General features: G+C 36.8%; 2 protein-coding genes across 4 annotated transcripts in view; both read left to right on the plus strand.

Moving 5' to 3' along the window:
- The window catches only part of cluha (clustered mitochondria (cluA/CLU1) homolog a), a 25,223-nt gene extending 6,376 nt beyond the window's left edge, over positions 1-18,847 (plus strand). For 2 of the 3 annotated variants that reach the window (XM_016455624.1, XM_016455626.1), the window contains exons 2-26: positions 913-1,106; positions 1,190-1,361; positions 1,444-1,587; positions 1,677-1,804; positions 1,887-2,041; positions 4,082-4,207; positions 5,903-6,050; positions 6,126-6,218; positions 6,305-6,999; positions 8,146-8,588; positions 9,763-9,864; positions 9,959-10,059; positions 10,261-10,413; positions 10,513-10,575; positions 11,389-11,633; positions 11,715-11,799; positions 11,888-12,041; positions 12,123-12,262; positions 12,983-13,063; positions 13,212-13,337; positions 13,504-13,625; positions 13,717-13,810; positions 14,073-14,207; positions 14,308-14,381; positions 15,738-18,847. In XM_016455624.1, the coding sequence (XP_016311110.1) occupies positions 913-1,106; positions 1,190-1,361; positions 1,444-1,587; positions 1,677-1,804; positions 1,887-2,041; positions 4,082-4,207; positions 5,903-6,050; positions 6,126-6,218; positions 6,305-6,999; positions 8,146-8,588; positions 9,763-9,864; positions 9,959-10,059; positions 10,261-10,413; positions 10,513-10,575; positions 11,389-11,633; positions 11,715-11,799; positions 11,888-12,041; positions 12,123-12,262; positions 12,983-13,063; positions 13,212-13,337; positions 13,504-13,625; positions 13,717-13,810; positions 14,073-14,207; positions 14,308-14,381; positions 15,738-15,864 (4,100 nt within the window). In that variant the 3' untranslated portion in view covers positions 15,865-18,847. The remainder of the gene's footprint in view (positions 1-912; positions 1,107-1,189; positions 1,362-1,443; positions 1,588-1,676; positions 1,805-1,886; positions 2,042-4,081; positions 4,208-5,902; positions 6,051-6,125; positions 6,219-6,304; positions 7,000-8,145; positions 8,589-9,762; positions 9,865-9,958; positions 10,060-10,260; positions 10,414-10,512; positions 10,576-11,388; positions 11,634-11,714; positions 11,800-11,887; positions 12,042-12,122; positions 12,263-12,982; positions 13,064-13,211; positions 13,338-13,503; positions 13,626-13,716; positions 13,811-14,072; positions 14,208-14,307; positions 14,382-15,737) is intronic. The other variant, XM_016455625.1, reaches the window with a different exon arrangement.
- An 815-nt stretch (positions 18,848-19,662) lies between these two features.
- LOC107664934 (lissencephaly-1 homolog A-like) overlaps positions 19,663-24,150 on the plus strand; it is a 56,818-nt gene continuing 52,330 nt past the window's right edge. Inside the window, exon 1 of the mRNA XM_016455633.1 lies at positions 19,663-19,839. The gene's annotated coding sequence lies outside the window, so the exon portion shown is untranslated. The remainder of the gene's footprint in view (positions 19,840-24,150) is intronic.

Here is a 24,150-nt window from a genome sequence, read left to right on the forward strand (position 1 = left end):
CGCGATTTTTTGCGCAGCTCGTCGGTGAACAACGGCTCTGTGTAGTTAATGCTGCTCAATGTGAAAGCACGCAGGTGATGGAGATTTACCGCTGATTACAGAACCGGCTTTCTGACAAGATGCGCATTAAATATCGCATGCGATTTATCGTGCAGCCCTAATCTTAGTAATTCAGTAACATTTCAGTAAGCCAATTTTTGTGTTTAGTTTTCTAAAGTTTTTCATTTAAAGTCAGATTTCTTTTTTAATTAAAAAGTTGGATTCTGAACTCAGTAACTGCTGTGAACGATTAACTGACCAAGTGAGTCTTATTTAAATCACTAATCACAAGTCAGTTTGAAAATGTTTTATGAATCTTTATTCATTTGAAAAAAACAAAACAAAAAAATCTTTGTATGCGAGTTGGACATCAAGGCTGTGTTCATTGTTGCATGCAAAAATGCCACCTCACTAAACAATATATGTAAACTTTTTATACGCTTTCATAAAGTTTATTTAAAGGGATAATTCACCCAAAAATGAACGTTTTGTCATCATTTACTCACCCTCATGTCATTCCAAACCTGTATGAGTTTCTTTCTTATGTTGAGATGATATTTTGAAGAATGCTGGAAATCAAATAGTTGATGGTCCCCAGTATTTCTTTTTTGAGGAAGGTGGGTAATCAAAACAGTTTCTGGTCCTCATTGGCAGCCATAGTACTTTTTTCCCTACTATGGAAGTCAATGGGGACCAACAACTGTCTGATTCTTCAAAATTCTTTAAAATATCTTCTTTTGCTTTCAACATAAGAAAGAAATTCGTACAAGTTTGGAACGACATGAGGGTGAGTAAATGATGACAATTTTCATTTTTGGGTGAACTATTCCTTTAATATTAAATTATGGTCACATTTTTTTTTTCTACCCACAGGGCACCGTGGTGACACCGCAGTGATGAACGGGGACGCCGGTCATGATCAGGCCGAGGAGGCTGACTCCAAGCAGTACGGCAATGCTGATGCAGACCCTGCAGAGGATGCTAACGAACAGGAAGTGATTGTAATTCAAGACACTGGCTTCACTGTGAAGATCCAAGCACCAGGAACTGAACCCTTTGACCTTCAGGTGAGCCCTGTTCTTGCACTGACTGCCCATTACACAAACATTTGTAACCAAATATTGTAACAAAATCTGTGGTTCCTTCTCAGGTATCACCACAAGAGATGGTGCAAGAGATCCACCAAGTTCTGATGGACCGGGAGGACACCTGTCACCGCACCTGCTTCTCCTTGCAACTTGATGGCAACGTACTCGACAACTTTGCTGAGCTCAAGTCCATTGAAGGCCTGCAGGAAGGCTCCCTTCTCAAAGTGGTCGAAGGTACAATTCAACACCTTCTTTCTCAAGTATACAACTCATTTGAAGGTACTGAGCTTTTAACAGTTTTGTTTCCTTCCCGTAGAGCCCTACACAGTGCGTGAAGCTCGCATACACGTCCGTCACATCAGAGACCTGCTGAAGAGCCTGGATCCATCAGATGCTTATAATGGAGTGGACTGCAACTCCCTCTCGTTCCTCAGTGTCTTCACAGATGGAGACCTTGGAGGTCTGTGACAGGAAGACTGAGAGGTCTTAAGTGGTTTCTAGTAGGTTGACGGCTAGTATTCAATGACCTGTTTGTTCTTACCTTCGCAGACACTGGGAAACACAAAAAGAAGGGTAATGAACTTGAGCAGATTGATTGCACGCCGCCTGAACACATTCTGCCAGGCAGCAAAGAGCGTCCTTTAGTTCCCCTTCAGCCACAGAACAAAGACTGGAAGGTAGGAGATGATTTTGCAATGACTTTAATGATGTCTTGCTTTTGTTTTGAGATGTTCGTTTACTTTTGGCCTCTGTCTGCAGCCTATGCAGTGCCTGAAGGTCTTGACCATGAGTGGCTGGAACCCTCCACCTGGCAACAGGAAGATGCACGGAGACCTCATGTATTTGTACATTGTGACTGTTGAGGACAGACACGTCAGCATCACTGCCTCCACTCGCGGATTCTACCTCAATCAGTAAGTGACTGTGCTGCTCTCTAGAGAACTTGATTCTGATTGGTCAGGCTTGCATTCTGTGGTCAGTTATTGAGTGCACCTTTTCTAGAAAAAATAAAAATCCCATTCATTTTCTCCATAAGGGAATTGATTTTTAATAAAAAAATAAAAATAAAGACAGGCATACTGTGAGCTACAAAGTTGTTATTGGATGGTATATGCTTTTGTTGAAGCCATTAGTCTGCATTATTTCAGTATTGGGTTTAATTGTAGAATTCCTCATGAAAAAGTTGTGACAAGCGCAATGTGCCAAAAGAGACTTTTTTTGCAATAAATTTACAACGTATTGCTTTTTTTGCAATAAATTTACAATGTATTGTTTCTGTATACAGCAACATTTTTAAATCAATAGTTTTATATGTATCCATTGTTTTTTTTTTATCATAAATTAATCGTAAGCGCACAGTCTTGTAATTTTGTATGATTTTCAAATACTTTCCTGTTTCAAATCAGAGTTTGTAATGTTGATTCACCTTAGGGCCTTTCGCACCGCGGGAACCTTTTCATAGTACCAGAACTAATTGTGGAACTACCCACTTTTTGGCGTTTTCGCACCGCCGGAACTGGGTGCGACTGGAACTAAAGCGGTGCGAAAGGCCCTCTTGTAGCTGGTTGGTTTGGTTCATGGTGTATAGCTCTTTAACTTAAATAAAAAACAAAAAACACTTAACACTTTACTATAGGGACAATTCTCACTATTAACTAGTTGATTATTAACATGCCTATTATTAACATATTGGCTGTTTATAAGTACTTATAAATAGTGCTGGGCGGTATGACCAAAAATTTATATCACGGTATTTTTGACAGACGAACCACGCTCATATTTATAATTCCAAACAATCAGTACGCAACAGGTGCTAGGAAACGCTGTTTTGTATTCATTTATTGATGAGTCGGCTGCGGTGCGGCCAACTGAATACGCTGCTTCTCTGCCGCTCACTGCACAGAACAGACGCCGAGAGAGGTGACACTTCTCCGGGAAAGTCAGACCTCGTGTTCGCGGGACAGCACTGGCGAAATTTTCCAACTGAACCATAGCTAAGGTTTATCCAAAAAAGTCGCTAGGTTTGTCAGTATGAATATTCTATGGAAAAAAGCCGCTAAAAGGGTCTGAAAGTTGCTAAATCTAGTGCTAAAGTCGCGCTCGTGTGTGTGTGTGAGACGCGGGAGCTGATGGCAGGGGGCGGTGGATATTTGTGGCGGTCAATGTGGATATTGTGGATGAGTTCTTCTGTGTCATCACGTTCTATTAGTTCTACAGCTTCAGTTTCGGAACTTTCACGCTTAGTAACACATACAGCTGTTCTCTCACCACAGTGCAACAGTGAAAAGGGACCCCTCTCAAACAGTGTCGCGTTCCGAACGTTGTTTAAGCGACATACTTTTGCGGTATGTTAAAAATTCATATCATAACAAAAATAAACACCGGTATTCGGTATGAACCGGTATACCGCCCAGCACTACTCATAAAGCACATATTCTGCATGACCATATTCGACATCCTTAATCCTACCCAATACCTAAACTTAACAACTACCTTACTAACTATTAATAAGCAGCAAATTAGGAGTTTGAGGCAAAAGTCGTAGTTAATGGCTTGTTAATAGGGAGAATTGGACCTTAAAATAAAGTGACAAAAAATCCTTTTGGGAAAAATGTTTGGAAAATAATTTCTGAAACCAAGTCCGCTGAAAAAGTGGACAGATGACTATTGCTCTCTATATTGCTAACTAAAATACTTAATTCTGATTGATTAGCATGGCATTCCATTGTCAGCTATTTTTAAATTTTTTATTTATTTATCGGGATCACTCGACATTGAATATTTAATTTTTGGTATTATCTATTTTATTGTTTGTGTGAATTTCCACTTTTTTTGTATTTTGATTAACTTTTCTGTTAAGTCTAATGCTCACTTAAAGTTAATCAGTAAATGGTATAGAAATGTAATGCCAGCCTTTTCTGTAATTAGTCATAACATGAAAATAATCATTGCAGGTCCACTACTTACGTCTTCAATCCCAAGCCAGCCAACCCCAGTATCCTCAGCCACTCTCTAGTGGAACTGCTGAGCCAGATTAGCGCCGCCTTCAAGAAGAACTTCACCGCTCTGCAAAAGAAGAGGTAATACACTATTATTATAAATACAAATTTAGTTCACCTCCCACTTTTGGCTCGTTTCCACTGAGCGGTACGGTTCGGTACAGTACGGTACGCAATTATTTCCGTTTCCACTCAGAAGTTGTGAATGTTACCAAAATAGCGAACCGTACCGTACCACTTTTTTGGTACCCTTCCGTTGGGGTACCTAGCGCAGCAAAGGGTACCAAAAGGGTGGAGCTAAACTCACCGTCACTTTTGCGTGATACAAGGGGATAAAGCTTCTCCTTCACTCGTTCCGCTCTGCTGTCCATGAGTGTTGGGCTTATTTACATCAGAGTGCGCAAACACAAAAAATATAACCGTGTATTTTATCATTTTATATTTTCACACAGACAATAGCCGTTTCTCAATATGCATTTTTGTCTGTTCTTGTGGACTTTGAAACGTCATTGCCCAAAAACCCACGTAATTTTCTATATATTACTGTTATTGTGTCGTGAAATTAAGTTTTTCAGGTGAGAATGTAATTGTTTAAAACTCAAATCTGTGGTTTATTTATAAAGATAGCAGCTATTTGAAAATTTGCTATGCCGTTTTCGGAGCTCCAGGCGATCACCGGGCACTCAGTGCTCATGTATCCGCATAGAGCAGCCTTAGCTCGGCTAGTCCTTCCGACATTTGCCGCTGGCTCTGATGTCTCTAGTGATTAAACATGAGATACAATTCGTTTTGGGTTGGCTATATTTAACAGGCATTCGTGGTCTCATGAATCTATTATATGTTCCTGGTCATATCGTTTTGGCTGAGCACAAAGTTATGTTTAACTTTATATATTTAATTTGAACTTTACCGTAGTACAGCGCTGACTTTGTAGCATACGTTTGACTGAACTGTTTGCTTTTGTCTTTATTTCCTCTTATATAAGCCTCTTAAACTTTGTACTTATACTTTTATAATGGCTATTGTTGTTCATTAAAACTGACATTTAACAAAAAGTGGCAGAGTTGTGCTTATTGTCGCGGTTCATCGTCGATCGCTACTTTCCGGCATACACCACGCCTACCAAGTAAGGGTACTATTGGCAGTGGAAACGCAAGCCTGATCAGGGTTACCCGTACCGAATCGTGCGGTACTGAACTGTACTGTACCGTACCGCTCTGTGGAAACGAGCCAATAGTGAACTACTTTGAAGCAACCAGCTCTAGCCTTCTTAAGGAAACGTCACCCATTTTATCTCTACTAGACCACATTTGCACTAAGCATTATCATCCTACTCAGGAGTGAGATAAAAGGATATCTGGGAGCAGCAGTATGCCAACTTACTTTTTTGTAAGTTGGCCTTCAAGAAAATCTGATGTAATTATAACCAAGCTGCTGGCTTTCAAAAATTTTTAATAACAGAAACTGGGAGTATTTATGTTTTACATTTATTTTGTAATTCCAGACGTTTCAAGAACTGTATGTTCCTCAAAAAAAAAAAAAAGCTGAGAAAGATACAGTTTACAACTTAATTTTATGTTTTTAGTTTTTTTTAAGAGTTAGATTATTTTAAAATATGAATAATAATTTAAAGACATATTTAAATATTTAAATCAGTACTCCCTTGTTGAGAATAACTGGTCTACATTTTTGTGTGTCACAGTTTTAGAGGCTTTTTCTCGTCTTCATTCTGTTATCGTATCGTTTTATTGCTAATGATTGTGGATCTTGCGTCAGGGTTCAAAGAAATCCGTTTGAGAGAATAGCCACTCCCTTCCAAGTGTACAGCTGGACTGCACCACAGATTGATCATGCCATGGACTGTGTGAGAGCAGAGGATGCCTACACCTCCCGTCTGGGTTACGAGGAGCATATACCTGGCCAAGTATGCCCTAAAATCATCCTTTCTTCAGTTTTTTTTCAAATAGCACTATTAAAGTTTCTTTGTTCTCTGTGATAGACTAGAGACTGGAACGAAGAGCTCCAGACAACCAGAGAACTTTCTCGTAAGAACCTTCCTGAGCGCCTACTGAGAGAACGAGCCATATTCAAGGTGAACACACCAACACTAGCTTCAGAACAAGTATGGTTTCATTTGATCAACAATGTGAAGCTCACAAACTGATTTCTGTTTCTTAGGTTCATAGCGACTTTGCCGGTGCGGCGACGCGTGGCGCAATGGCGGTGATCGATGGCAATGTAATGGCGATCAACCCTGGAGAGGAAACGCGCATGCAGATGTTCATCTGGAACAACATCTTCTTCAGCTTGGGTTTTGACGTACGTGACCACTACAGGGAGCTCGGTGGGGATGCTGCTGCCCATGCTGCCCCCACCAATGATCTGAACGGGGTGAGGGCGTACAGTGCTGTGGATGTGGAGGGGCTCTACACCCTGGGCACGGTGGTGGTGGACTACAGAGGTTACCGTGTAACCGCACAGTCCATCATTCCTGGCATCTTGGAGCGCGAACAGGAGCAGAGCGTCATCTACGGCTCCATTGACTTCGGCAAGACCGTAGTGTCCCACCCCAAGTATCTAGAGCTTCTGGAGAAGACCAGCCGCCCGCTGAAGGTGCAGCACCACGCTGTGCTCAATGAGAAAGACACCTCTGTAGAGCTTTGCTCCTCTGTGGAGTGTAAGGGTATCATTGGCAATGATGGCCGCCATTACATCTTGGACCTTTTGCGCACCTTCCCACCTGACCTCAACTACCTGCCGGTGGAGGGCGAAGAGCTCGCCCCTGAGAGCCAGAAGCTGGGTTTCCCCTGCCAGCATCGCCATCGCCTGGCTTGCTTGCGCCAGGAGCTCATCGAGGCCTTTGTAGAGCACAGGTTTGTTCCTGCTACTTCATAACATGCTTATTTAAATCTGATTAAAGTTACTCTCCCATTTGTTGTCTAATGAAGGTATGATTTATATACCAGCAGTGGATTTCAGGTTCCAAAAAGACACCATAAAAATAGTTTATATGACTGAAGCTGTATATTCAAAGTCATATAATAGCTTTGTAAAAGAAACAAACCAGCATTTTAAGATGTTATCATATCTTTCAATCACAGATTGGTTCTTGTTTGAATCATAAGCAGTTCTTTGAATATGTAGGAGGGCAATGTGTTTACAAAACTAGTCAAGGTCTGGATTTTTGCACTCCAAAATATTGTTGATTAAGAGATGTATATCTTACAAAAAAAAAAAAATAATAATAGTAACAATAATTATAATTTATTCATTTTATTGTCATAATTATTGTTAATATAATGTTTTGATTTTTTATCAGTAACGTTACAAAAAAAATATATATGTAAATTACATATTCAGAATAAAATTTGTATATTTTACTTTGTACTAATTACTATTTCTACTACTACTACTACTAGTTATTGTTTATGCTATTATTATTACTTTTAATTATTGTTAACATTATTTGTATTTTTAGTAACTATTACAAAAAAGAAAAAGAAAAAAAATATTTAGAATAAATATTTACACATTTTATTTTTTACTTTTATACAGATAAATAGTAATATTATTAACTAGACAAAGTTTGTCAAGACAAACTTTAGGTTGTTAATGTTTTTATTAATTTTATTATTAGTAACTTACAAAAATGGATTTAAAATGTATGTAAATAAAATAAACATCGTTATTATAACATCATTAATATTATTGTAATCATTATTATTGTTAATATTAGTAATATTTTTATTATTTGTACAAAAATAAAAATAACATTTATATGTAAATAATAAACAATTAAATATGTATCTAAAATAAATATTTACATATATTTTAGTTTCGTTTTTGTAATAGTTACTACTAATAACAAATACTACTACTAATAATAATAATAATTAGTGGTAGTAGTAACTCTTACTTCTCTTTAATTAAATGAATCTTCTCTTTAATTGCTAATTCCTTGAAAGTCCTGAAGGCCAGTTTGTCGACTGGTCTAAACATGTCATCCTCTTGTGCCTCAGATATCTCCTCTTCATGAAGATGGCAGCACTCCAGCTAATGCAGCAGAAAGCAAACAAAGACAAGACTGCAGCCCTGCATGACACAAGCACTGCAGATGCGGAGTCTGAAAGCAAACCTCAGGCTCTTGAAGCATCTGAGAAGGTTCCCGACGGCACGCCAACCTCCCCAACTTCCTCTGAATCCACTCTGACCCTTGATGACGCAGAGGCAATGACTGTGTCTGAAAGCTCTGCTCCTGAAAACCAGGAAGCCCCAGCAGATCTGAAATCCGCGGTTCCTACAGCAAACACTAGTGGTACTCATGAGCCTTCAGCTGCAGAGAGGCAGAATGGAGGGTGTGATAGTCCCTTGGAGGGTAAGGAAGCTGATGAAAATATTCCTGGACTTGCCCAAGCTAAAGAGCTGGCTGAGTCCTTAGCAGCAGAAGATGGATCCGGTATTGGTACGTCCTGTGAGCGACTGAAAAGAGCCTGAGAGGGAACAAGAGCAAGAGCTGGCAGAGACATGCACACATACTTTTTCTCATCTTAGCTCCATCTGAGTTCTGTCATCAGCTCATTAGACGTCCTGCTGTTGTCTTTTTCATTCGCTATCTGTGTTCTTTCAGTGCATCTCTCCTCTGTGCTGTTTGCTTCTGTTCTCTCTGAGGCTCATTGACGGAGACATGGATTTCCTAGATTGGCTTTGTAATAATCTGGCTCCACTGTGTGGGGATTTCAGTTTTTTTTTTTTACCCACACATTTTCCACCCAACAACACTCTCCCTTCTAGCTTATCTTTGTGGTGTGATTAGAAAATCTTTCTATTAAAAAACATCAATTTATTGTGTGTAGGATTAACTGTGTAGGACTGTGTGGTGATGGTGATCCTGTAATCCTGTTGTAAAAGCTAATAATTAAACCCAGAGGTTTTCAAACTTTTTCATGTGAAGGACTTTATAATATGAAATGATTTAATTTTGTCATCTTCATAATTTAAACTTTCTCTCAGTATAAATGGAGTACAATAGTATTTTCTATATCATAGTGTGTAGGGTTTTTAAATGTTGTTATTTATCAATAACAATTACAAACATTAAAAACTAAAATATAAATAAATTAAACTTTATTTAAAATAAATCTTTACACATTTTTTAAAATGTTACTAGCAGCCAATAATAATAATATTAATTATCATTGCTGTTGTTATTAAGTAATAAGTATTTTTTATTATTAATGTTACAAAGATTAAAAGGTAAAATATATGTAAATAAAAATGATTACGTATTTAACATAAACATTAATAAATGAATTAAAAGTTGCAATTTTTATATATTAATATATTTTGTTATATCTAAATATATTTTATATTTATATAAATTCATTAAATGTATCGTTTCGTATTAATATTTACTTTTTTAGTTTGACACATTTATAAATTTTTGTAAAAAAACCCTCAAATTTTCCCTTTTTGAAAACCCCTGATTTAATCAGAATCCCGATTTTTTTTATTTTTTTTTGTTTGAGTTTGAGTCATCTTTTTTAATTAATATATATTCTGCTTTTTATGGCGGTGGTTATTTAGTAGTTGCTTGTGAGCTGGAATGCATTTTAACATTTTGTGGAACATTTTCACAGACCCCAAAAGTCGAGAGATGGTCCTCAACGCCTGTAAAGCTGTGGGCTCCATCAGCAACACCTCTTTCGACATTCGCTTCAACCCAGATATCTTCTCTCCAGGTATGGCATATATTATGTTTTGTACGTGGATTGTGATTTGTCTTTTTGACAATATAGGCAGTGTTGGTCACATGACCTCATCCATCTCTTACAGGCGTACGCTTCCCTGATGACAGCACTGAGGACATCCAGAAACAGAAGCAGCTTCTCAAAGATGCTGCAGCCTTCCTAGTGTCCTTCCAGGCCCCTTCTTTTGTGAGTCACTAAACAACACCTACCTTCTCAGATAGGTTTATTAACTATGAGAAAATGTAATAATCAATGAGAAACTGTGGTAAAGTCATTATAATGCACTGCTTTAAATGACTTATTGCTATTATGAACCGGCAGCTAGAGCGAAATGATAAAAGAACCCAATTTTCAATGAATAGTCAAATTCATGAATAATGTTCACAGGTAAAAGACTGTTTAGATCACAGCTCTTTGCCTATGGATGGAGCAACAATGACAGAAGCCCTTCATCAGCGTGGCATTAATATGCGTTATCTTGGTACTGTGCTGGAGTTTGTGGACAACATGCCTGCAAAAGCACAACTTGAACACATCTATGTAAGAAAAGGATCATTTTATATATTAAAAAAATGCAATTTATTTCTAATATTACAAAGACTGTTATAAAGACTTAATTTGTTTTGTTTGTACATGCAGAGAATAGGAATCAGTGAACTGATCACCAGATGTGCAAAGCATATATTCAAAACATATCTTCAGGTAAGGTGTAATGCAGTACATTGATAGGAATACAATGTAACACGCACACATTACTGATCAAATGTTAAGTAAGAGTCAGTAAGATTTTTTTAATTGTTGTTTCTTATGGTCACCAAGACTGCATTTATTTAATCAAAAATACAGTAAAAACAGTAATATAATGCACTATTAGAATTGAAGATAACAATTTGAATTTTTTTAAATTTAATTTAAAATATTTGTACTGTTATTTAAAATGGTTATTATTATTAGTAATTATTATTATTATTATTATTTAAAGCTGCATTTTCAGCATCATTACTCCAGTCTTCAGTGTCACATGATCCTTCAGAAATCATTCTAATATGCAGATTTGGTGCTCAAGAAGCATTTCTTCTTCTTCTTATTATTATTATTATCAGTATTGAAATATTGAAGTTGTGCTGCGTAACATTTTGTGGAAACTGTGAAACAATCAGGATCCTTTAATGAATAAAGATCAAAAGAACAGCATTCATTTGAAATGTATTAATCTTTTTTTAATATTGTAAATGTATTTACTGTCACTTTTGATCAACTTCGTGCATCCTTGCTGAATAATAAAAAAAAAAAACTTCCTTACTGACCCCAAACTTAGTGTGCCTTACTATGAAAATGAATGATTACCATATGTATTTGCCATGGTACTATTTATTTACACGGTCGCATTGCCATAATACATTTCTAAATAGAAAACATTGGCAATGCCTTTGTATTTTGACATTTTTAGTAGCTGTTGATTGTTTTATATAGAGCCATTTACCTTTTGTGAATGCTTGTGTTTGTGATTTGCAGGGTGTGGAGCTCTCTGCTTTATCCGCTGCGGTGAGCCACTTCCTGAACTGCCTCTTGAGCTCTTTCCCAGATGCTGTGGCTCATCTCCCTGCGGATGAGCTGGTGTCCCGCAGAAAGAGCCGTAAGAGACGTAACCGGGTCCCTGGTGGAGGGGACAACACGGCATGGGCCAGTTTGACCCCAAGTGAGCTGTGGAAGAACATTAACTCTGAGGCACAGAGCTACTATCACTCCAATCTGCAATGGTGAGAACTAGTTCTATACAAACACCCTGCATTTTATTAACCTAGTATATACTAATGGTGTTGTGCTTTTATGTTTCACAGTGAAAGTGTGGACCAAGCAGTGGAGAAGTACGGCTTGCAGAAGATCACCCTGCTGAGGGAGATATCAATCAAGACTGGCATTCAGGTAGTGCTCTTATCGATCTCTCTCCTTGTCACTGAGGTGCTCCGTCAGGCCTGTAGCAACAAGGCTTTCTTTTGTGCTTCCCCTGCAGATCTTGATAAAGGAGTACAATTTTGACAGCCGCCACAAGCCGGCCTTCACCGAGGAGGACATCCTGAACATCTTCCCCGTCGTGAAGCACGTCAACCCCAAAGCCTCTGATGCCTTCCATTTCTTCCAAAGCGGGCAGGCCAAGGTTCAGCAAGGTACATTAAAACACATCCTCATCAGTGAAATTTCACATATGATGGGTTTGTAATGCTGATTGATGTGTCCTCTGTTTGTAGGCTTTCTAAAGGAGGGCTGTGAGCTCATCAACGAGGCCTTGAACCTTTTCAACAATGTGTATGGAGCCATGCATGTGGAGATCTGTGCCTGTCTGCGCCTTCTGGCCCGACTCAACTACATCATGGGTGATCATCCTGAGGTACATCCTGAAAACAGTCAAATGTTTGGATACGAGTGACTATATTTGTTTCTAATTATTTAAAAAACCTTTTGATCTTATGTTTTAGTTAAATTCTTTTTTATTTAGTTTTGCAGATGAATGTATACTATTGTTCAGAAGGATTTTTAAAAAAGAAATTAATACATTTATATTCAGCACGGACACAACGCGGCACAGAAATTGGTCAAAGGTGACAGTAAAGACATTTATAATGTTAAAAGATTTCTATTTCAAGTGAATGCTGTTTTCTTGAACTTTCTATTTACCAAGAAATCTTGAAGAAAAAATGTATTGTGGTTTCCACAAAAATCTTAAGCAAAGCAACTGTTTTCTACATTGATAATAAGTAATGCTTTTTCAGGAGCAAATCAGCATATTAGAATGATTTTTGAAGGGTCATGTGACACTGAAGACTGGAGTAATGGTGCTGAAAATTCCATCACTGGAATAAATTACATTCAAATTATTCAAATAGAAAACAGTTATTTTTAAATTGTAATAAAATTTCACACTATTACTTTACTGTATTTTTTATAGTTTCTAAAACATCTTTTTAAAAACATTAGAACCACAAACTTTTAATCAAAACTAAATTTGATTTATTATTTTGAAAAGGGTGCAAAGTAAAAAAACTTTTTTTTTTCTCCTCGCTGTATAATTTCCATACTTTCATCAAAAGATTTCCCCCCACTTTTCAAGGCTCTGAGCAATCAGCAGAAGGCTGTCCTGATGAGTGAGAGAGTGCTGGGTATTGAACACCCCAACACTGTTCAAGAATATGTAAGTATTTCCATCATTTTCCATACATCTTATCAGTGCTGTCTGCTCGGAAAAAGTACAAATATTCTACTACAAACTACAAATGGAAATAAATGAACCTCAAACAAGTCTCTGTGATCTGTAAATGTTTTGTGTTTGTTCTCCACAGATGCATTTAGCTCTGTACTGCTTCGCCAATGGCCAGCTGTCCACTGCCCTGAAGCTGCTGTACCGCGCTCGCTACCTCATGCTCGTGGTGTGTGGGGAGGACCATCCTGAAATGGCTCTGCTCGATGTAAGCCTTTGGTGCAGAATCTATACTCATCCTTAGTTTTGCAAAAAAGTGTACTTATGCAAGCCCTGAAAGGCTGATGAGAGGAAATTGAATTCCTGTAGTCACTTAGGTTGAGGCTTGTGGAGCAAAACCCACCTCTCACTGTTATTCTTTCTCTCTGACATAGAGCAATATTGGTCTGGTGCTTCATGGTGTGATGGAGTATGACCTGTCTCTGCGTTTCCTGGAGAACGCCCTGGCCAACAATTCCAAATACCATGGGCCACGATCCCTGAAAGTAGCTCTCAGGTACATACGTCTGACTGCACACTAGTTCAAATCATTGTGTCAGATGCAGTCAAAATATGTAGTAACGTTCATCATCTCTGTTCTTCTGCAGTCATCACTTGGTGGCCAGAGTTTATGAGAGCAAGGCTGAGTTCCGCTCTGCACTGCAGCATGAGAAGGAGGGTTACACCATATACAAGAACCAGGTACAGCCAACCATTTATGTATAGTATATCGGACCTTCTAAGATGTTTAATGATACATTAAGTTACAGACACATTTAGTCACACAATTTCTCATTGCGTATACTCCCATTGAAATGACTGGATTTTCCCTGTGAATTATACAAATACAAAGACTTTATATATAAATGCAAGGCTGATTTTAATAATGAGGTTGTAATACACTAATGTATAGAATAGTATTATAATCAATGTTAATGCAAACAACAATGTACTTGTGTTTAAGGTTGGTGAAGCTCATGAGAAGACGAAGGAGAGCTCAGAGTACCTGAAGTACCTCACGCAGCAAGCCGTGGCTCTACAGAGAACCATGAATGAGATTTACAAGAATGGATCTAACGCTAGCATAATGCCTCTCAAGGTCAGTCACACCTCCACTGTCCTGGGCCTCATACCTCTAAAATTTTGTTACGTGATGTTGCCTGGATGTTTTGTTGATGTCTTATTTTGTTTCTCTGTAGTTTACGGCACCAAGCATGGCCAGTGTTCTGGAACAGCTTAATATCATCAATGGCATCATCTTTATTCCCCTCAGGTGAGCAAAGGTTTACACCATTTTGTTTTAGTGAAAGTTATATTTTTTGTCTTTTGGTTAAGTATGTCAATTAAATATTTTGTCTTGTAAATTCTTTAATTGAATATTTGATTTTACAAGGATTGGCATGGCATGTAATTTTATTTGACAAAAACCCTTGAACTTTAACCAACCATTTTGTTTTCAAACTGTTTTTTTTATTTTAAATTAGTAGAACCAGTATAACTGAAACACAACGTGAATTAACTGTCCTTGTTAAATAATTAGTATGAAATTCTGGGCTTGCTAAATAAATATGGTAAGTATAGATAATGAAGAATTAGCTATCTTTAAAAAATATATATTATATTATAGAGTAGATTTTGTATATAGTAGGGCTGCACAATTAATCGAATTTCTAATCGCAATACCAATTATGGATGCCACAATTACGTAATCGTTCAATTAATCGTTCAAGTCCACTTATGTTATTCTGCATGCTTAAGATATGTTTTTTTCTTTCTACATGTTATCTTAAGGGTTTTTCTATTGTTTTAGTTTTAGTATAACATTATAATACCATTCATATTTTTACTTTTTTTATAATTTAAAGAAGAAACCAATCCGATGTATATTTGACATTTGAGGATTAATACTATAGAAAAGCACAAAGTTTTTCAGTTAGTGTTTTCAGCTTGTTTATTTTCATATGAAAATACGGTATGCAGTTGCATCAAACAATGGTATAAACATCATTCAATGTAAATTATGATAATAATGAATAATCGACAAGTATGATTTTTGTCATAATCGTGCAGCCCTAGTATATAGTATAATATGCAAAGATATAGCATATTGCATAAATAGGTTACGCTGCTCACGATGGGTCTTACAAACTCTTGCAATTAAAGACAAAATAATGTTTATATACAAATACAAGCCTGATTTATTAATAATATATGTGGCTAATACTTTATAAACTTTTAATATAAATTTATAAATTTATAAACTTATAATGAATTATTACCAACATATATTATAATATAATATTATGTAATAAAATATATAATATAATTATTCTATATTCTATTCATTCTATTCTACTCTACATACACATATTCCAACTTTGTTAATAAATATCTTGCAGTGGTATTTTGGTCATTTCATCAACAGTATATTTTAGTTTAAAATATTAACATATAAAATGTATAAAATCTTTTTTGTCAAAAACTGCTTGAAGAACAAATTTAGATAATTATATATAGACAATTATAGTTAATATATATATATATATATTGTCTATACTATAGACAATTATAATATATTTCAGCTGTAAGTTGTTAAAAACGAAATTCACGCCATTGATTTTTAACGCAGCCAAAAGGACCTGGAGAATCTGAAGGCCGAGGTGCAGAGACGGCAGCTGATGCAGGATTCTGGGAAAATTGAGGAACAGCAGGGTGGTCAGTTAGAGCTGGATGACAAGCTGCCTGTGGATGATTAACAACCCCAACCGTACAGCCCCTCTCCATATGAGGAGGACACGATGCAGCAGCCATCTGTTAGAACCGGTGGACCTGAGAACTGAGCTGTCTAATCTAACCAATTCACTTTGAGCATAATGGGGAGGGGAGAACCATGAACAGGTGACAAAAATGTGTACAGAGTGTAGTTTGTAGCTGTAAAGAGAATGAAAGCAGATGTTTTACACGTGCAATTCAACAACACGACCCCTCGAGGTCTACAGGAGGAAGCAGAGAGAATGTAGTCCTTCCTCTGCGAGTTTGCGCAGATGAGACTGGAGGTGACCAAGGATGACCATGACATTTTATACCAGAGCCTTATCCATCCATCATCCCCATCTCTTTCCTTCTCATCTGAGCTCAGGATAACTACAATCCATCCCAACGCAACCCACGAGTGTAGAGAGATCCTCCCTATCTGAAACTCAGGTGATTTCTACACAGTGCACCAGAAGAGAGACGTTCACTGTTCAATTCAACAGAGATAGACATCCAAGAATCATGGGCTTGAGAATGTAAACTCTAAAGGTCTAGTCTCAGGGCCGAATGCTAGTATTGTGTCCCATGCGTTGTTTCTACGCTCGCCGTGGCTGCTGCCTTTAGACCGGATCGATGCAACTTTACAGATGCAAGTTCTCAACCTATCATTTTAGATCGGTGGCGTCTGTAACATAATAGCAATTCCTACAAGGAATCTTGTAAAAGTACATGAGAAGCCATTAGATCTTTCATGTCAACGTTAATTTAAGCCATGTCTGTTTTATAGAAATACATTGGGAAGCTGTATAAAGCTTTGTCATTGGGGTTAGACAGGTACTTGATTCATTTTGATTGAAATACTGATTTGAAATGTCCAGCTTGAATTAGACTGTTGTGCTGAAACACTTTTTCACTTTAAAAGTGTGTATGTGTGCGTGTTCATGTGTGTATGTCTCTTTATGGTTGTCCATGCTAGTGCAGAAACGGATTCAGAGAATTCCTCCAAAGCTGCTGCAACAGAACAATATCGTGATGATATTTTTATACATCAACGATAACGGATGGACTCGTGCAATCTGTGAAGATGAAGATGTGCTACTAATATCTTGGTTTTCAAGATCCGATCAGTATATTCTCCAGAATTACTTGGCACAAGGTTCAGAAACTTGCGAGACTCGTGTTTGGTTCCTCCCTAGCAGTATTTAATGCACTTACCAGTGCCAGGCTTTTGTGTGGTGTCATATAGGACGGACAAAAGAGGAATAAGATGGGCTGCTTTGATGTGTAACATACCAAAAAAAAGATCAAGGACGATGTGTTTGTGTACATGCTTTGTGTGTGTCCTGCAAATGTCAAAATTGTTGCTGTGCTCAAACTGTATGAAGCAATATGCTGGAACTAAGTGCATCTTGGATTGTGCACATGGATGCAAGAAAACTGCTAGCCTGGTTGTATTTCCCTATAAAACAAAAAGTAAAATTGTTTAAAAATGGTTAAAGTCTCTGAAAATTGGTGGGGAAAAGCAATGTAACTGATATTTACGAACAAGAATATGTAATTATGTGAGATTTGTGCCTATTTAAGCTTCTATAAATCAAAAGGTTGGGCAACTGATGGATTTTGCAATGTTGGACTGAAATCCTTGAATATCTACTTCAGTACCTTTAGGTGCCACATGGGTGTGCTGTAGTCAATATATTATTAACATTCATTGATAATGGACATAAACGCAATTTTTGAGGTATTGCATTAGAAAATATGAACTAGATTTGAATCAAAACATTGAAACTGGAGTTCAATAGGATCTTAATGATTTCAAAATTAAGTATTTACCAACAAGATGCCATAGTAACTTATTAGGAATATGCCGAATATGCTGGTGGTAGCTTAGTGGTTAAAGCTCTGAGTTGGTAACAGATGCATCACAAGTTCATTGTTGAGTAAGCGTGACCTTAGTTTGAACTGAAGGGTTAATGAGAAAATCCTGTCTCTAGTTTGTCCTTGAGCCAGGCACTTAACCTCAGGTTTCTCCTGGGCTTAAAAAATAACAAGTAACCAATCTGCAGTTAAGAATGTTAAATATGATCTCAATTGAATATATTCAAGCTTCCATAGTTGCACATCTCATAGTGAACAAACCAGTGGATTCAAACAGTGTTTTAAATTTAACCACAAAGATCATTTTCATAATTAAGAATGGTCTCCAAATCTGTGATGTGTTCATGTTATGTAGCAAAGCAACATGTCAATACAAGATTTCAATAACTGCTTGCATGACAAACCAATTTGATGTTATCTAGATGTGTAGTACTTTTTAGAAAGGTTTGGGTTTTATTGACAACAGGCGCAGAAACAAAATAGTTATTTTTGTTCATTTCTTTCTTTTTGAATTACAATCTTTAATTTGAAGTGTCTTGAATGTCTTCCTGGGTATAATATTCATAATATTTTTCAAATTACAGTTTAATCACAAATCTTTGTTCTGTGTGAAAGTGTGCATACAAAACAAAAAACGTATTTTTTAATTGTCAGAAGAAAACGATTGGACATTTAAAAAGCATCAATTAAATCTCTTATCAAATGATTTGCTGTACACCAGTAATTTAAAAGAAATATCACAATTAAGACACCCTCTACCCTCAGTCTGCAGCACATTTTGTTACATTTTCTCTTAAATAATCTGCACAAACCCATTATAAACTTGAATATAAAAAATAAATAAATGATCTGAGGAAATCTACATAGAGTAAACATACAGTGTTCGGTCTCAATGTCATCTGGTGTTGAACAAACTGATCACTTCTTTTTTTCTTTTTCTTTTCTGTATTCTGTTTTCAACATGAAATATTTGTCATGCCCTTTGTGTGTTTGTTTTGGTTTCTTCAATGAGTGGTACCTTAATGTCAATTCTTCTAAATATCAATCTAATTATTTTTGGTCCGAGTATCCTTTTGTATTAAAATTAATAAAGAAACTTGAAAACAACATGTGATTACATTCATTTAAACGTTGTGTATACTGTCTAAACACAAAACATTTAAAAGAGTAAACCTAAATGTACTCACTGTGTACAATAGTTACATGTATATACTTTATGAAGACTATAACAACCATAGACATAAATATAAATATGTGACCCTGGACCACAAAACCAGTCATAAGGGTCAATCTTTTGAAATTGAGTGAATCAATAAGCTTTCCATTGATGTATGGTTTGTTATAGGACAATATTTGGCAGAGATACAACTATTTGAAAATCTGGAATCTGGGGTGCAAAAAAAATCTAAATACTGAGAAAATCGCCTTTAATGTTGTCCAAATAAAGTTCTTAGCAATGCATATTACTAATCAAAAATTAAGTTTTGATATATTTACGGTAGGAAATATCTTCATGGAACATGATCTTTACTTAATATCCTAATGATTTTTGGTATAAAAGAAAAATAAATCAGTTTGACCCATACAATGTATTGTTGGCTATTGCTACAAATATACCCGTGCTACTTATGACTGGTTTTGTGGTCCAGGGTCACGTATTTTGCTTCAGGTGATTGAAAAATGACAATCAAGCCCTTAATAATGTAAACTGGTTTGAGCATGACACAGGTGCTGTTTTGACTCTCACAAATAGAGGTCACGCGCTCTCATTGTACCCAGATTAAAGTCATTGATGTGGCTCAACTGAGAAATAATTTTTCACGGTCCGTTTTTGAAGTTATCCGCAAAACTAGGCGATGAGGTGCATATTTATTGAAGAAACGCCCACAGTATTTGAAAGGAGGGTGTGAGATTGAAGGGCGTGCGCGCCTCCGCCTGCTGAAGTCAGCCCATGCGCGCTCCCGTGCCGTAGAGGCGAATGCGGCGCTGCAAGGAGCAGACACCAAGACTCCAGTCCCCCTTTTCAACACGAAAATAACACTTATTTCGGTCCTTACCAGCGTCTTCTGAGGAAGAACCTTCAGTGCTGACTCTTTAGGGTAAGAACAGCTCATTTGTGTCTCTCTTCGCGGTTGTGTTTGATAAAAATCGCCGGTCGAAGTGCTGTTGTAGCTGTAATTTTTGCGCCTCCTTTTCTCGGTGGCTGAAAATGGCGGACGCGGCCGTTGGAGGAATACTTCAGCTTCTGTTTTTTCTCATTTAGTCGTGAATATATCGACAGCTCCACTGGTGTGTGTTGTGTGAACGTTATCGCTATAAATATAAGAAACTATCCCGCTCCGGTCTGCAGTTTTAGCGGCTCGAGAGAGGTGTATGTTGTCGGCGATTCAACACGTCGTTTCATCAATGTCATGTTAGCTAGCAACAGTTGGCTAACGCCCGTGTCAACGCATACCTCTGTTTTATCATCTCTAAACGTTAAATTCAATGTTGACCTTGCCGTGTGCAGTTCTGTTTGGGTAAACGCAGAAAAATTAGACCATTCAAATGATAATTTTTGCTGCATACCGGTTGAGAATAAGGGTGACGAGGGCTGTGTTGCAAAACCTAGTGAACTTCCTAACTTACCTAGACACCGACAGCGTATTTGGAGTTAGTTATGATCGATAATTATTAACCTGACATGTTTAGTATTCAAACGAGCTTCAAAATGATCAAACACCTTGGCTGTTTCTCAAAACATAATGAGATGCTCGACTCGGACAGCGTGACGTTATATGTTCGTTTACTTCAAGGTTATGAAACATAACCGAGGTGTTTGACAATTATTAAGCACGTTTGCGTATATAACATGCTTTCATTAGGGTTGAGCTGAAGATTTGGACCAGTCACAAATGTAGGTCAGCTGATTCTTTGCATGCAGACCGGTACTGCTCTGCTCATCGGGACACTACTGTGATGATCTGTCGTGATGTGATGTGATTATCACTTCTGCAGTAAATATCAGCGCAAAGATGTAGGCAGCAATTAATGCACTAATTGAATGACTGCTTACTGCATAACCAACAGCATCTTGCATGCAAATGTAAGCATGCTGAAAAAGCAAGTGTGTGCATGTTGCTTATCAAGGTGTGAATGCTTTGAATAAATGTGGTACCTTGTTTGCTTTGGATATTCTCTAATGGTTTAAGATATCGTGCCAAGTTTGCTATACACTCCCTCTAGTTGTTTGACAGGTAACATGGATGGTTGCTGATGATTGCAGGCATGTTATAGCTTGGATTAAGTTCACCGAACAGAATTATCAACGTACATTAAAACTGTTTAATGTTGTTGAAAGACATTAATGTCTCTTACGCCATTTTTACCTTGCAAAGGTGGCACAGAAGTGCTTCTGAAGTGGCATTTCGGTGTCTCAACTCAGACTGTTTAATGCTGCTTGAAGGTGTCTTAAATGCATTTACACACCAATTACAACTGTATGCTTTGACACGGGGTGGATCTGAGCTGGCATAATTTAGTCTGGCTTTAATGTGGCATTGCATCTTTAAATTTTAAGCAGTCTTAACAGCTGTAAAGACGCCTTAATTCTCATAAAGGTTGCATTTATTTGATAAAGATGCTTTTAAAATGGTAATGATGTTGCCGTTTAAAATACCTGTTTTGTATTCAAATATATTTTAAAATGTAATTTATACATGTGATGGCAAAGCTGAATTTTCAGCAGTCATTACTCCGGACTCATTGTCACATGATCCTTCAGAAATCCTTCTAATGTGTTTTTTTTTTTTTTTTTTTTTTTGGTGCTCAAGAAACATTTATTATCAGTGTTGAAAACTTGTTCTGCTTAATATTTTGGTGGAAACTGAGATACATTTTTTTTTTAGAAAGTTCAAAAGAACAGCATTTATTTAAAAAAAATTGTTTTTTGTAAAATTATAAATGACTTCACTGTCACATTTGATTTATTGAATGCATCTTTACTGAATAAAAGTATTCATTTCTTTTATTAATAAAATCTTGCAGCCCTCAGACTTCTGAATAGCAGTGTCTATATTAATAGTTTCATTCAGAAACATTAATTTCAGTGTCTGGCATGACACGTCATGCTTTATAACAATGTTCTGCTACGTTGTATATTCAGCTCACGTCTTCTGATCTTTTAAACTCTCTGCCATTCAGATGAGCTGCTACTCAGCATTCCCTTAGTGGAAATGTACTGTGATCCGGTAATCATGGCAATTCCATCAAGGGAATGAGAAAAGTGATTATTAGTCCAAGCTTTATTGGCCCGCTGTGTTTACCAGCTTGCACAATTCCTCAAAGAGGGATGTTTCCTTTTGCCATCTGCCTTAAACTAAAGAAACGATTGAAATGACAGACTTGCAGGACTGTTTTTGGGTTCGAGATGCATGGGAAATGCTGGTAACAGATTACACTTCTATCAATCAACATTTGTGTTTAGGGATGCACCAAAATGAAAATTCTGGGCCGAAACCGAAAATGCTTTGTAATGATTATTATTTTATTAAATAATATAAAGTTATTTTGTAAGACTTTTTAATTTAACTCAATAATTTTAATAATACTGAATTTAAAAAACACAAGCCAATAAAATAACCACACTTTTACTGAAAGTAACAATAAAACTGGACAGAATTTATATTAATATTGGTAACACTTTACAATAAGGTTAATTAGTTAACATTAGTTAACTACTTTAGTTAACATGAACTAAGAATGAACAATAGTTCTTCAGCATTTATTAATCTTAATGTTAATTTCAACATTTACTGTATGGGTCACCATACTTGGCCACATGTCACATCACTTTCATTATTAAAATCAACAGTTGTGTTTGTTAACAATTAATGCACTTTGAATTAACATGAACTAACAGTGAACAAATGTATTATCATTAACATCATTGTTCATTGTTCGTTCATGATAGTTAATACATTAGCTAACATTAACTAATGGAACCTTATTGTAAAGTGTTACCTTAATATTGAATATCAATATATTATTTTTATTCACTTCTATGTAACAGAATCAGATGTTTTTTTTTTTTGACTAATTATCCAAATAATGTATAGTCCTACAAAGCTATTATTATCAGAGCATATGAGCAGAGCATAGCGGACTCGTAACCCAAAGGTTGCGAGTTCGAGTCTCGTACCGGCAGGGATTGTAGGTGGGGGGAGTGAATGTACAGCGCTCTCTCCCACCTTCAATACTACGACTGAGGTGCCCTTGAGCAAGGCACCGAACCCCCAACTGCTCCCCGCCACAGCATAAATGGCTGCCCACTGCTCCGGGTGTGTGTTCATGGATGTGTGTGTGTGTTCACTGCTGTGTGTGTGCACTTTGGATGGGTTAAATGCAGAGCACTAATTCCAAGTATGGGTCACCATACTTGGCCACATGTCACATCACTTTCATTATTAAAATCAACAGTTGTGTTTGTTAACAATTAATGCACTTTGAATTAACATGAACTAACAGTGAACAAATGTATTATCATTAACATCATTGTTCATTGTTCGTTCATGATAGTTAATACATTAGCTAACATTAACTAATGGAACCTTATTGTAAAGTGTTACCTTAATATTGAATATCAATATATTATTTTAATTCACTTCTATGTAACAGAATCAGACATAAGTTGTTGTTGTTGTTTTTGACTAATTATCCAAATAATGTATAATCCTACAAAGCTATTATTATCAGATAATGTGAGCAGAGCATAGCGTCACGAGAGGGTAGCGTAATTTTACCAGCGTTGTCCAGTACAGCTGTACTACAGCATGTTACAGCTAGGCATGGGCCGGTATGAGATTTTGACGTTATGATAACCTTAAGCAAAAATATCACGGTATCACGGTATTGTCGTTACAGCTGTAAAATGTGTTATTTTTAAATGACTGGGTGTAAAAAAAAAAAAACTTTTTTCCGCTGAACACAATATATCTTGTTTTTGAGCAACATACAGAATATTAGGAACAGTAGAATTTTTTTATTTTTTTATTTGATGTGTTTCCTAAAAAGAAGAAAAATAAAGACTGACATCTTTATTTAACCTAAATCTGTGATTACAGTTATTTGTTATACAATACATATACATATAGTTTATATAATTTCATACACAATTTGATTTAATAATAACCCAATTTGAAGCAAAAACAGAATGTTCTGACTAGCTTTGTGAAATTATACTACATGCCTGAACGAAACAAACAGCAGAAGCTCTGAATGAGACGCTCTCTGACAGCGCTTCTGGAACACCAGATGCAGCGTTTCCTTGGTTACCGCTGTAAACAAAGCTGAAACCTGAAACACTACAGCAATGATACAGTGTTTCCTTGGTTACCGCTGTAAACAAAGCAGAGCTGCGCTTATGAACAGCA

The sequence above is a fragment of the Sinocyclocheilus anshuiensis genome, unplaced genomic scaffold (assembly GCF_001515605.1).
Source record: "Sinocyclocheilus anshuiensis isolate Anshui unplaced genomic scaffold, SAMN03320099.WGS_v1.1 scaffold319, whole genome shotgun sequence".
In the NCBI taxonomy this organism is placed as follows: Eukaryota; Metazoa; Chordata; class Actinopteri; order Cypriniformes; family Cyprinidae; genus Sinocyclocheilus; species Sinocyclocheilus anshuiensis.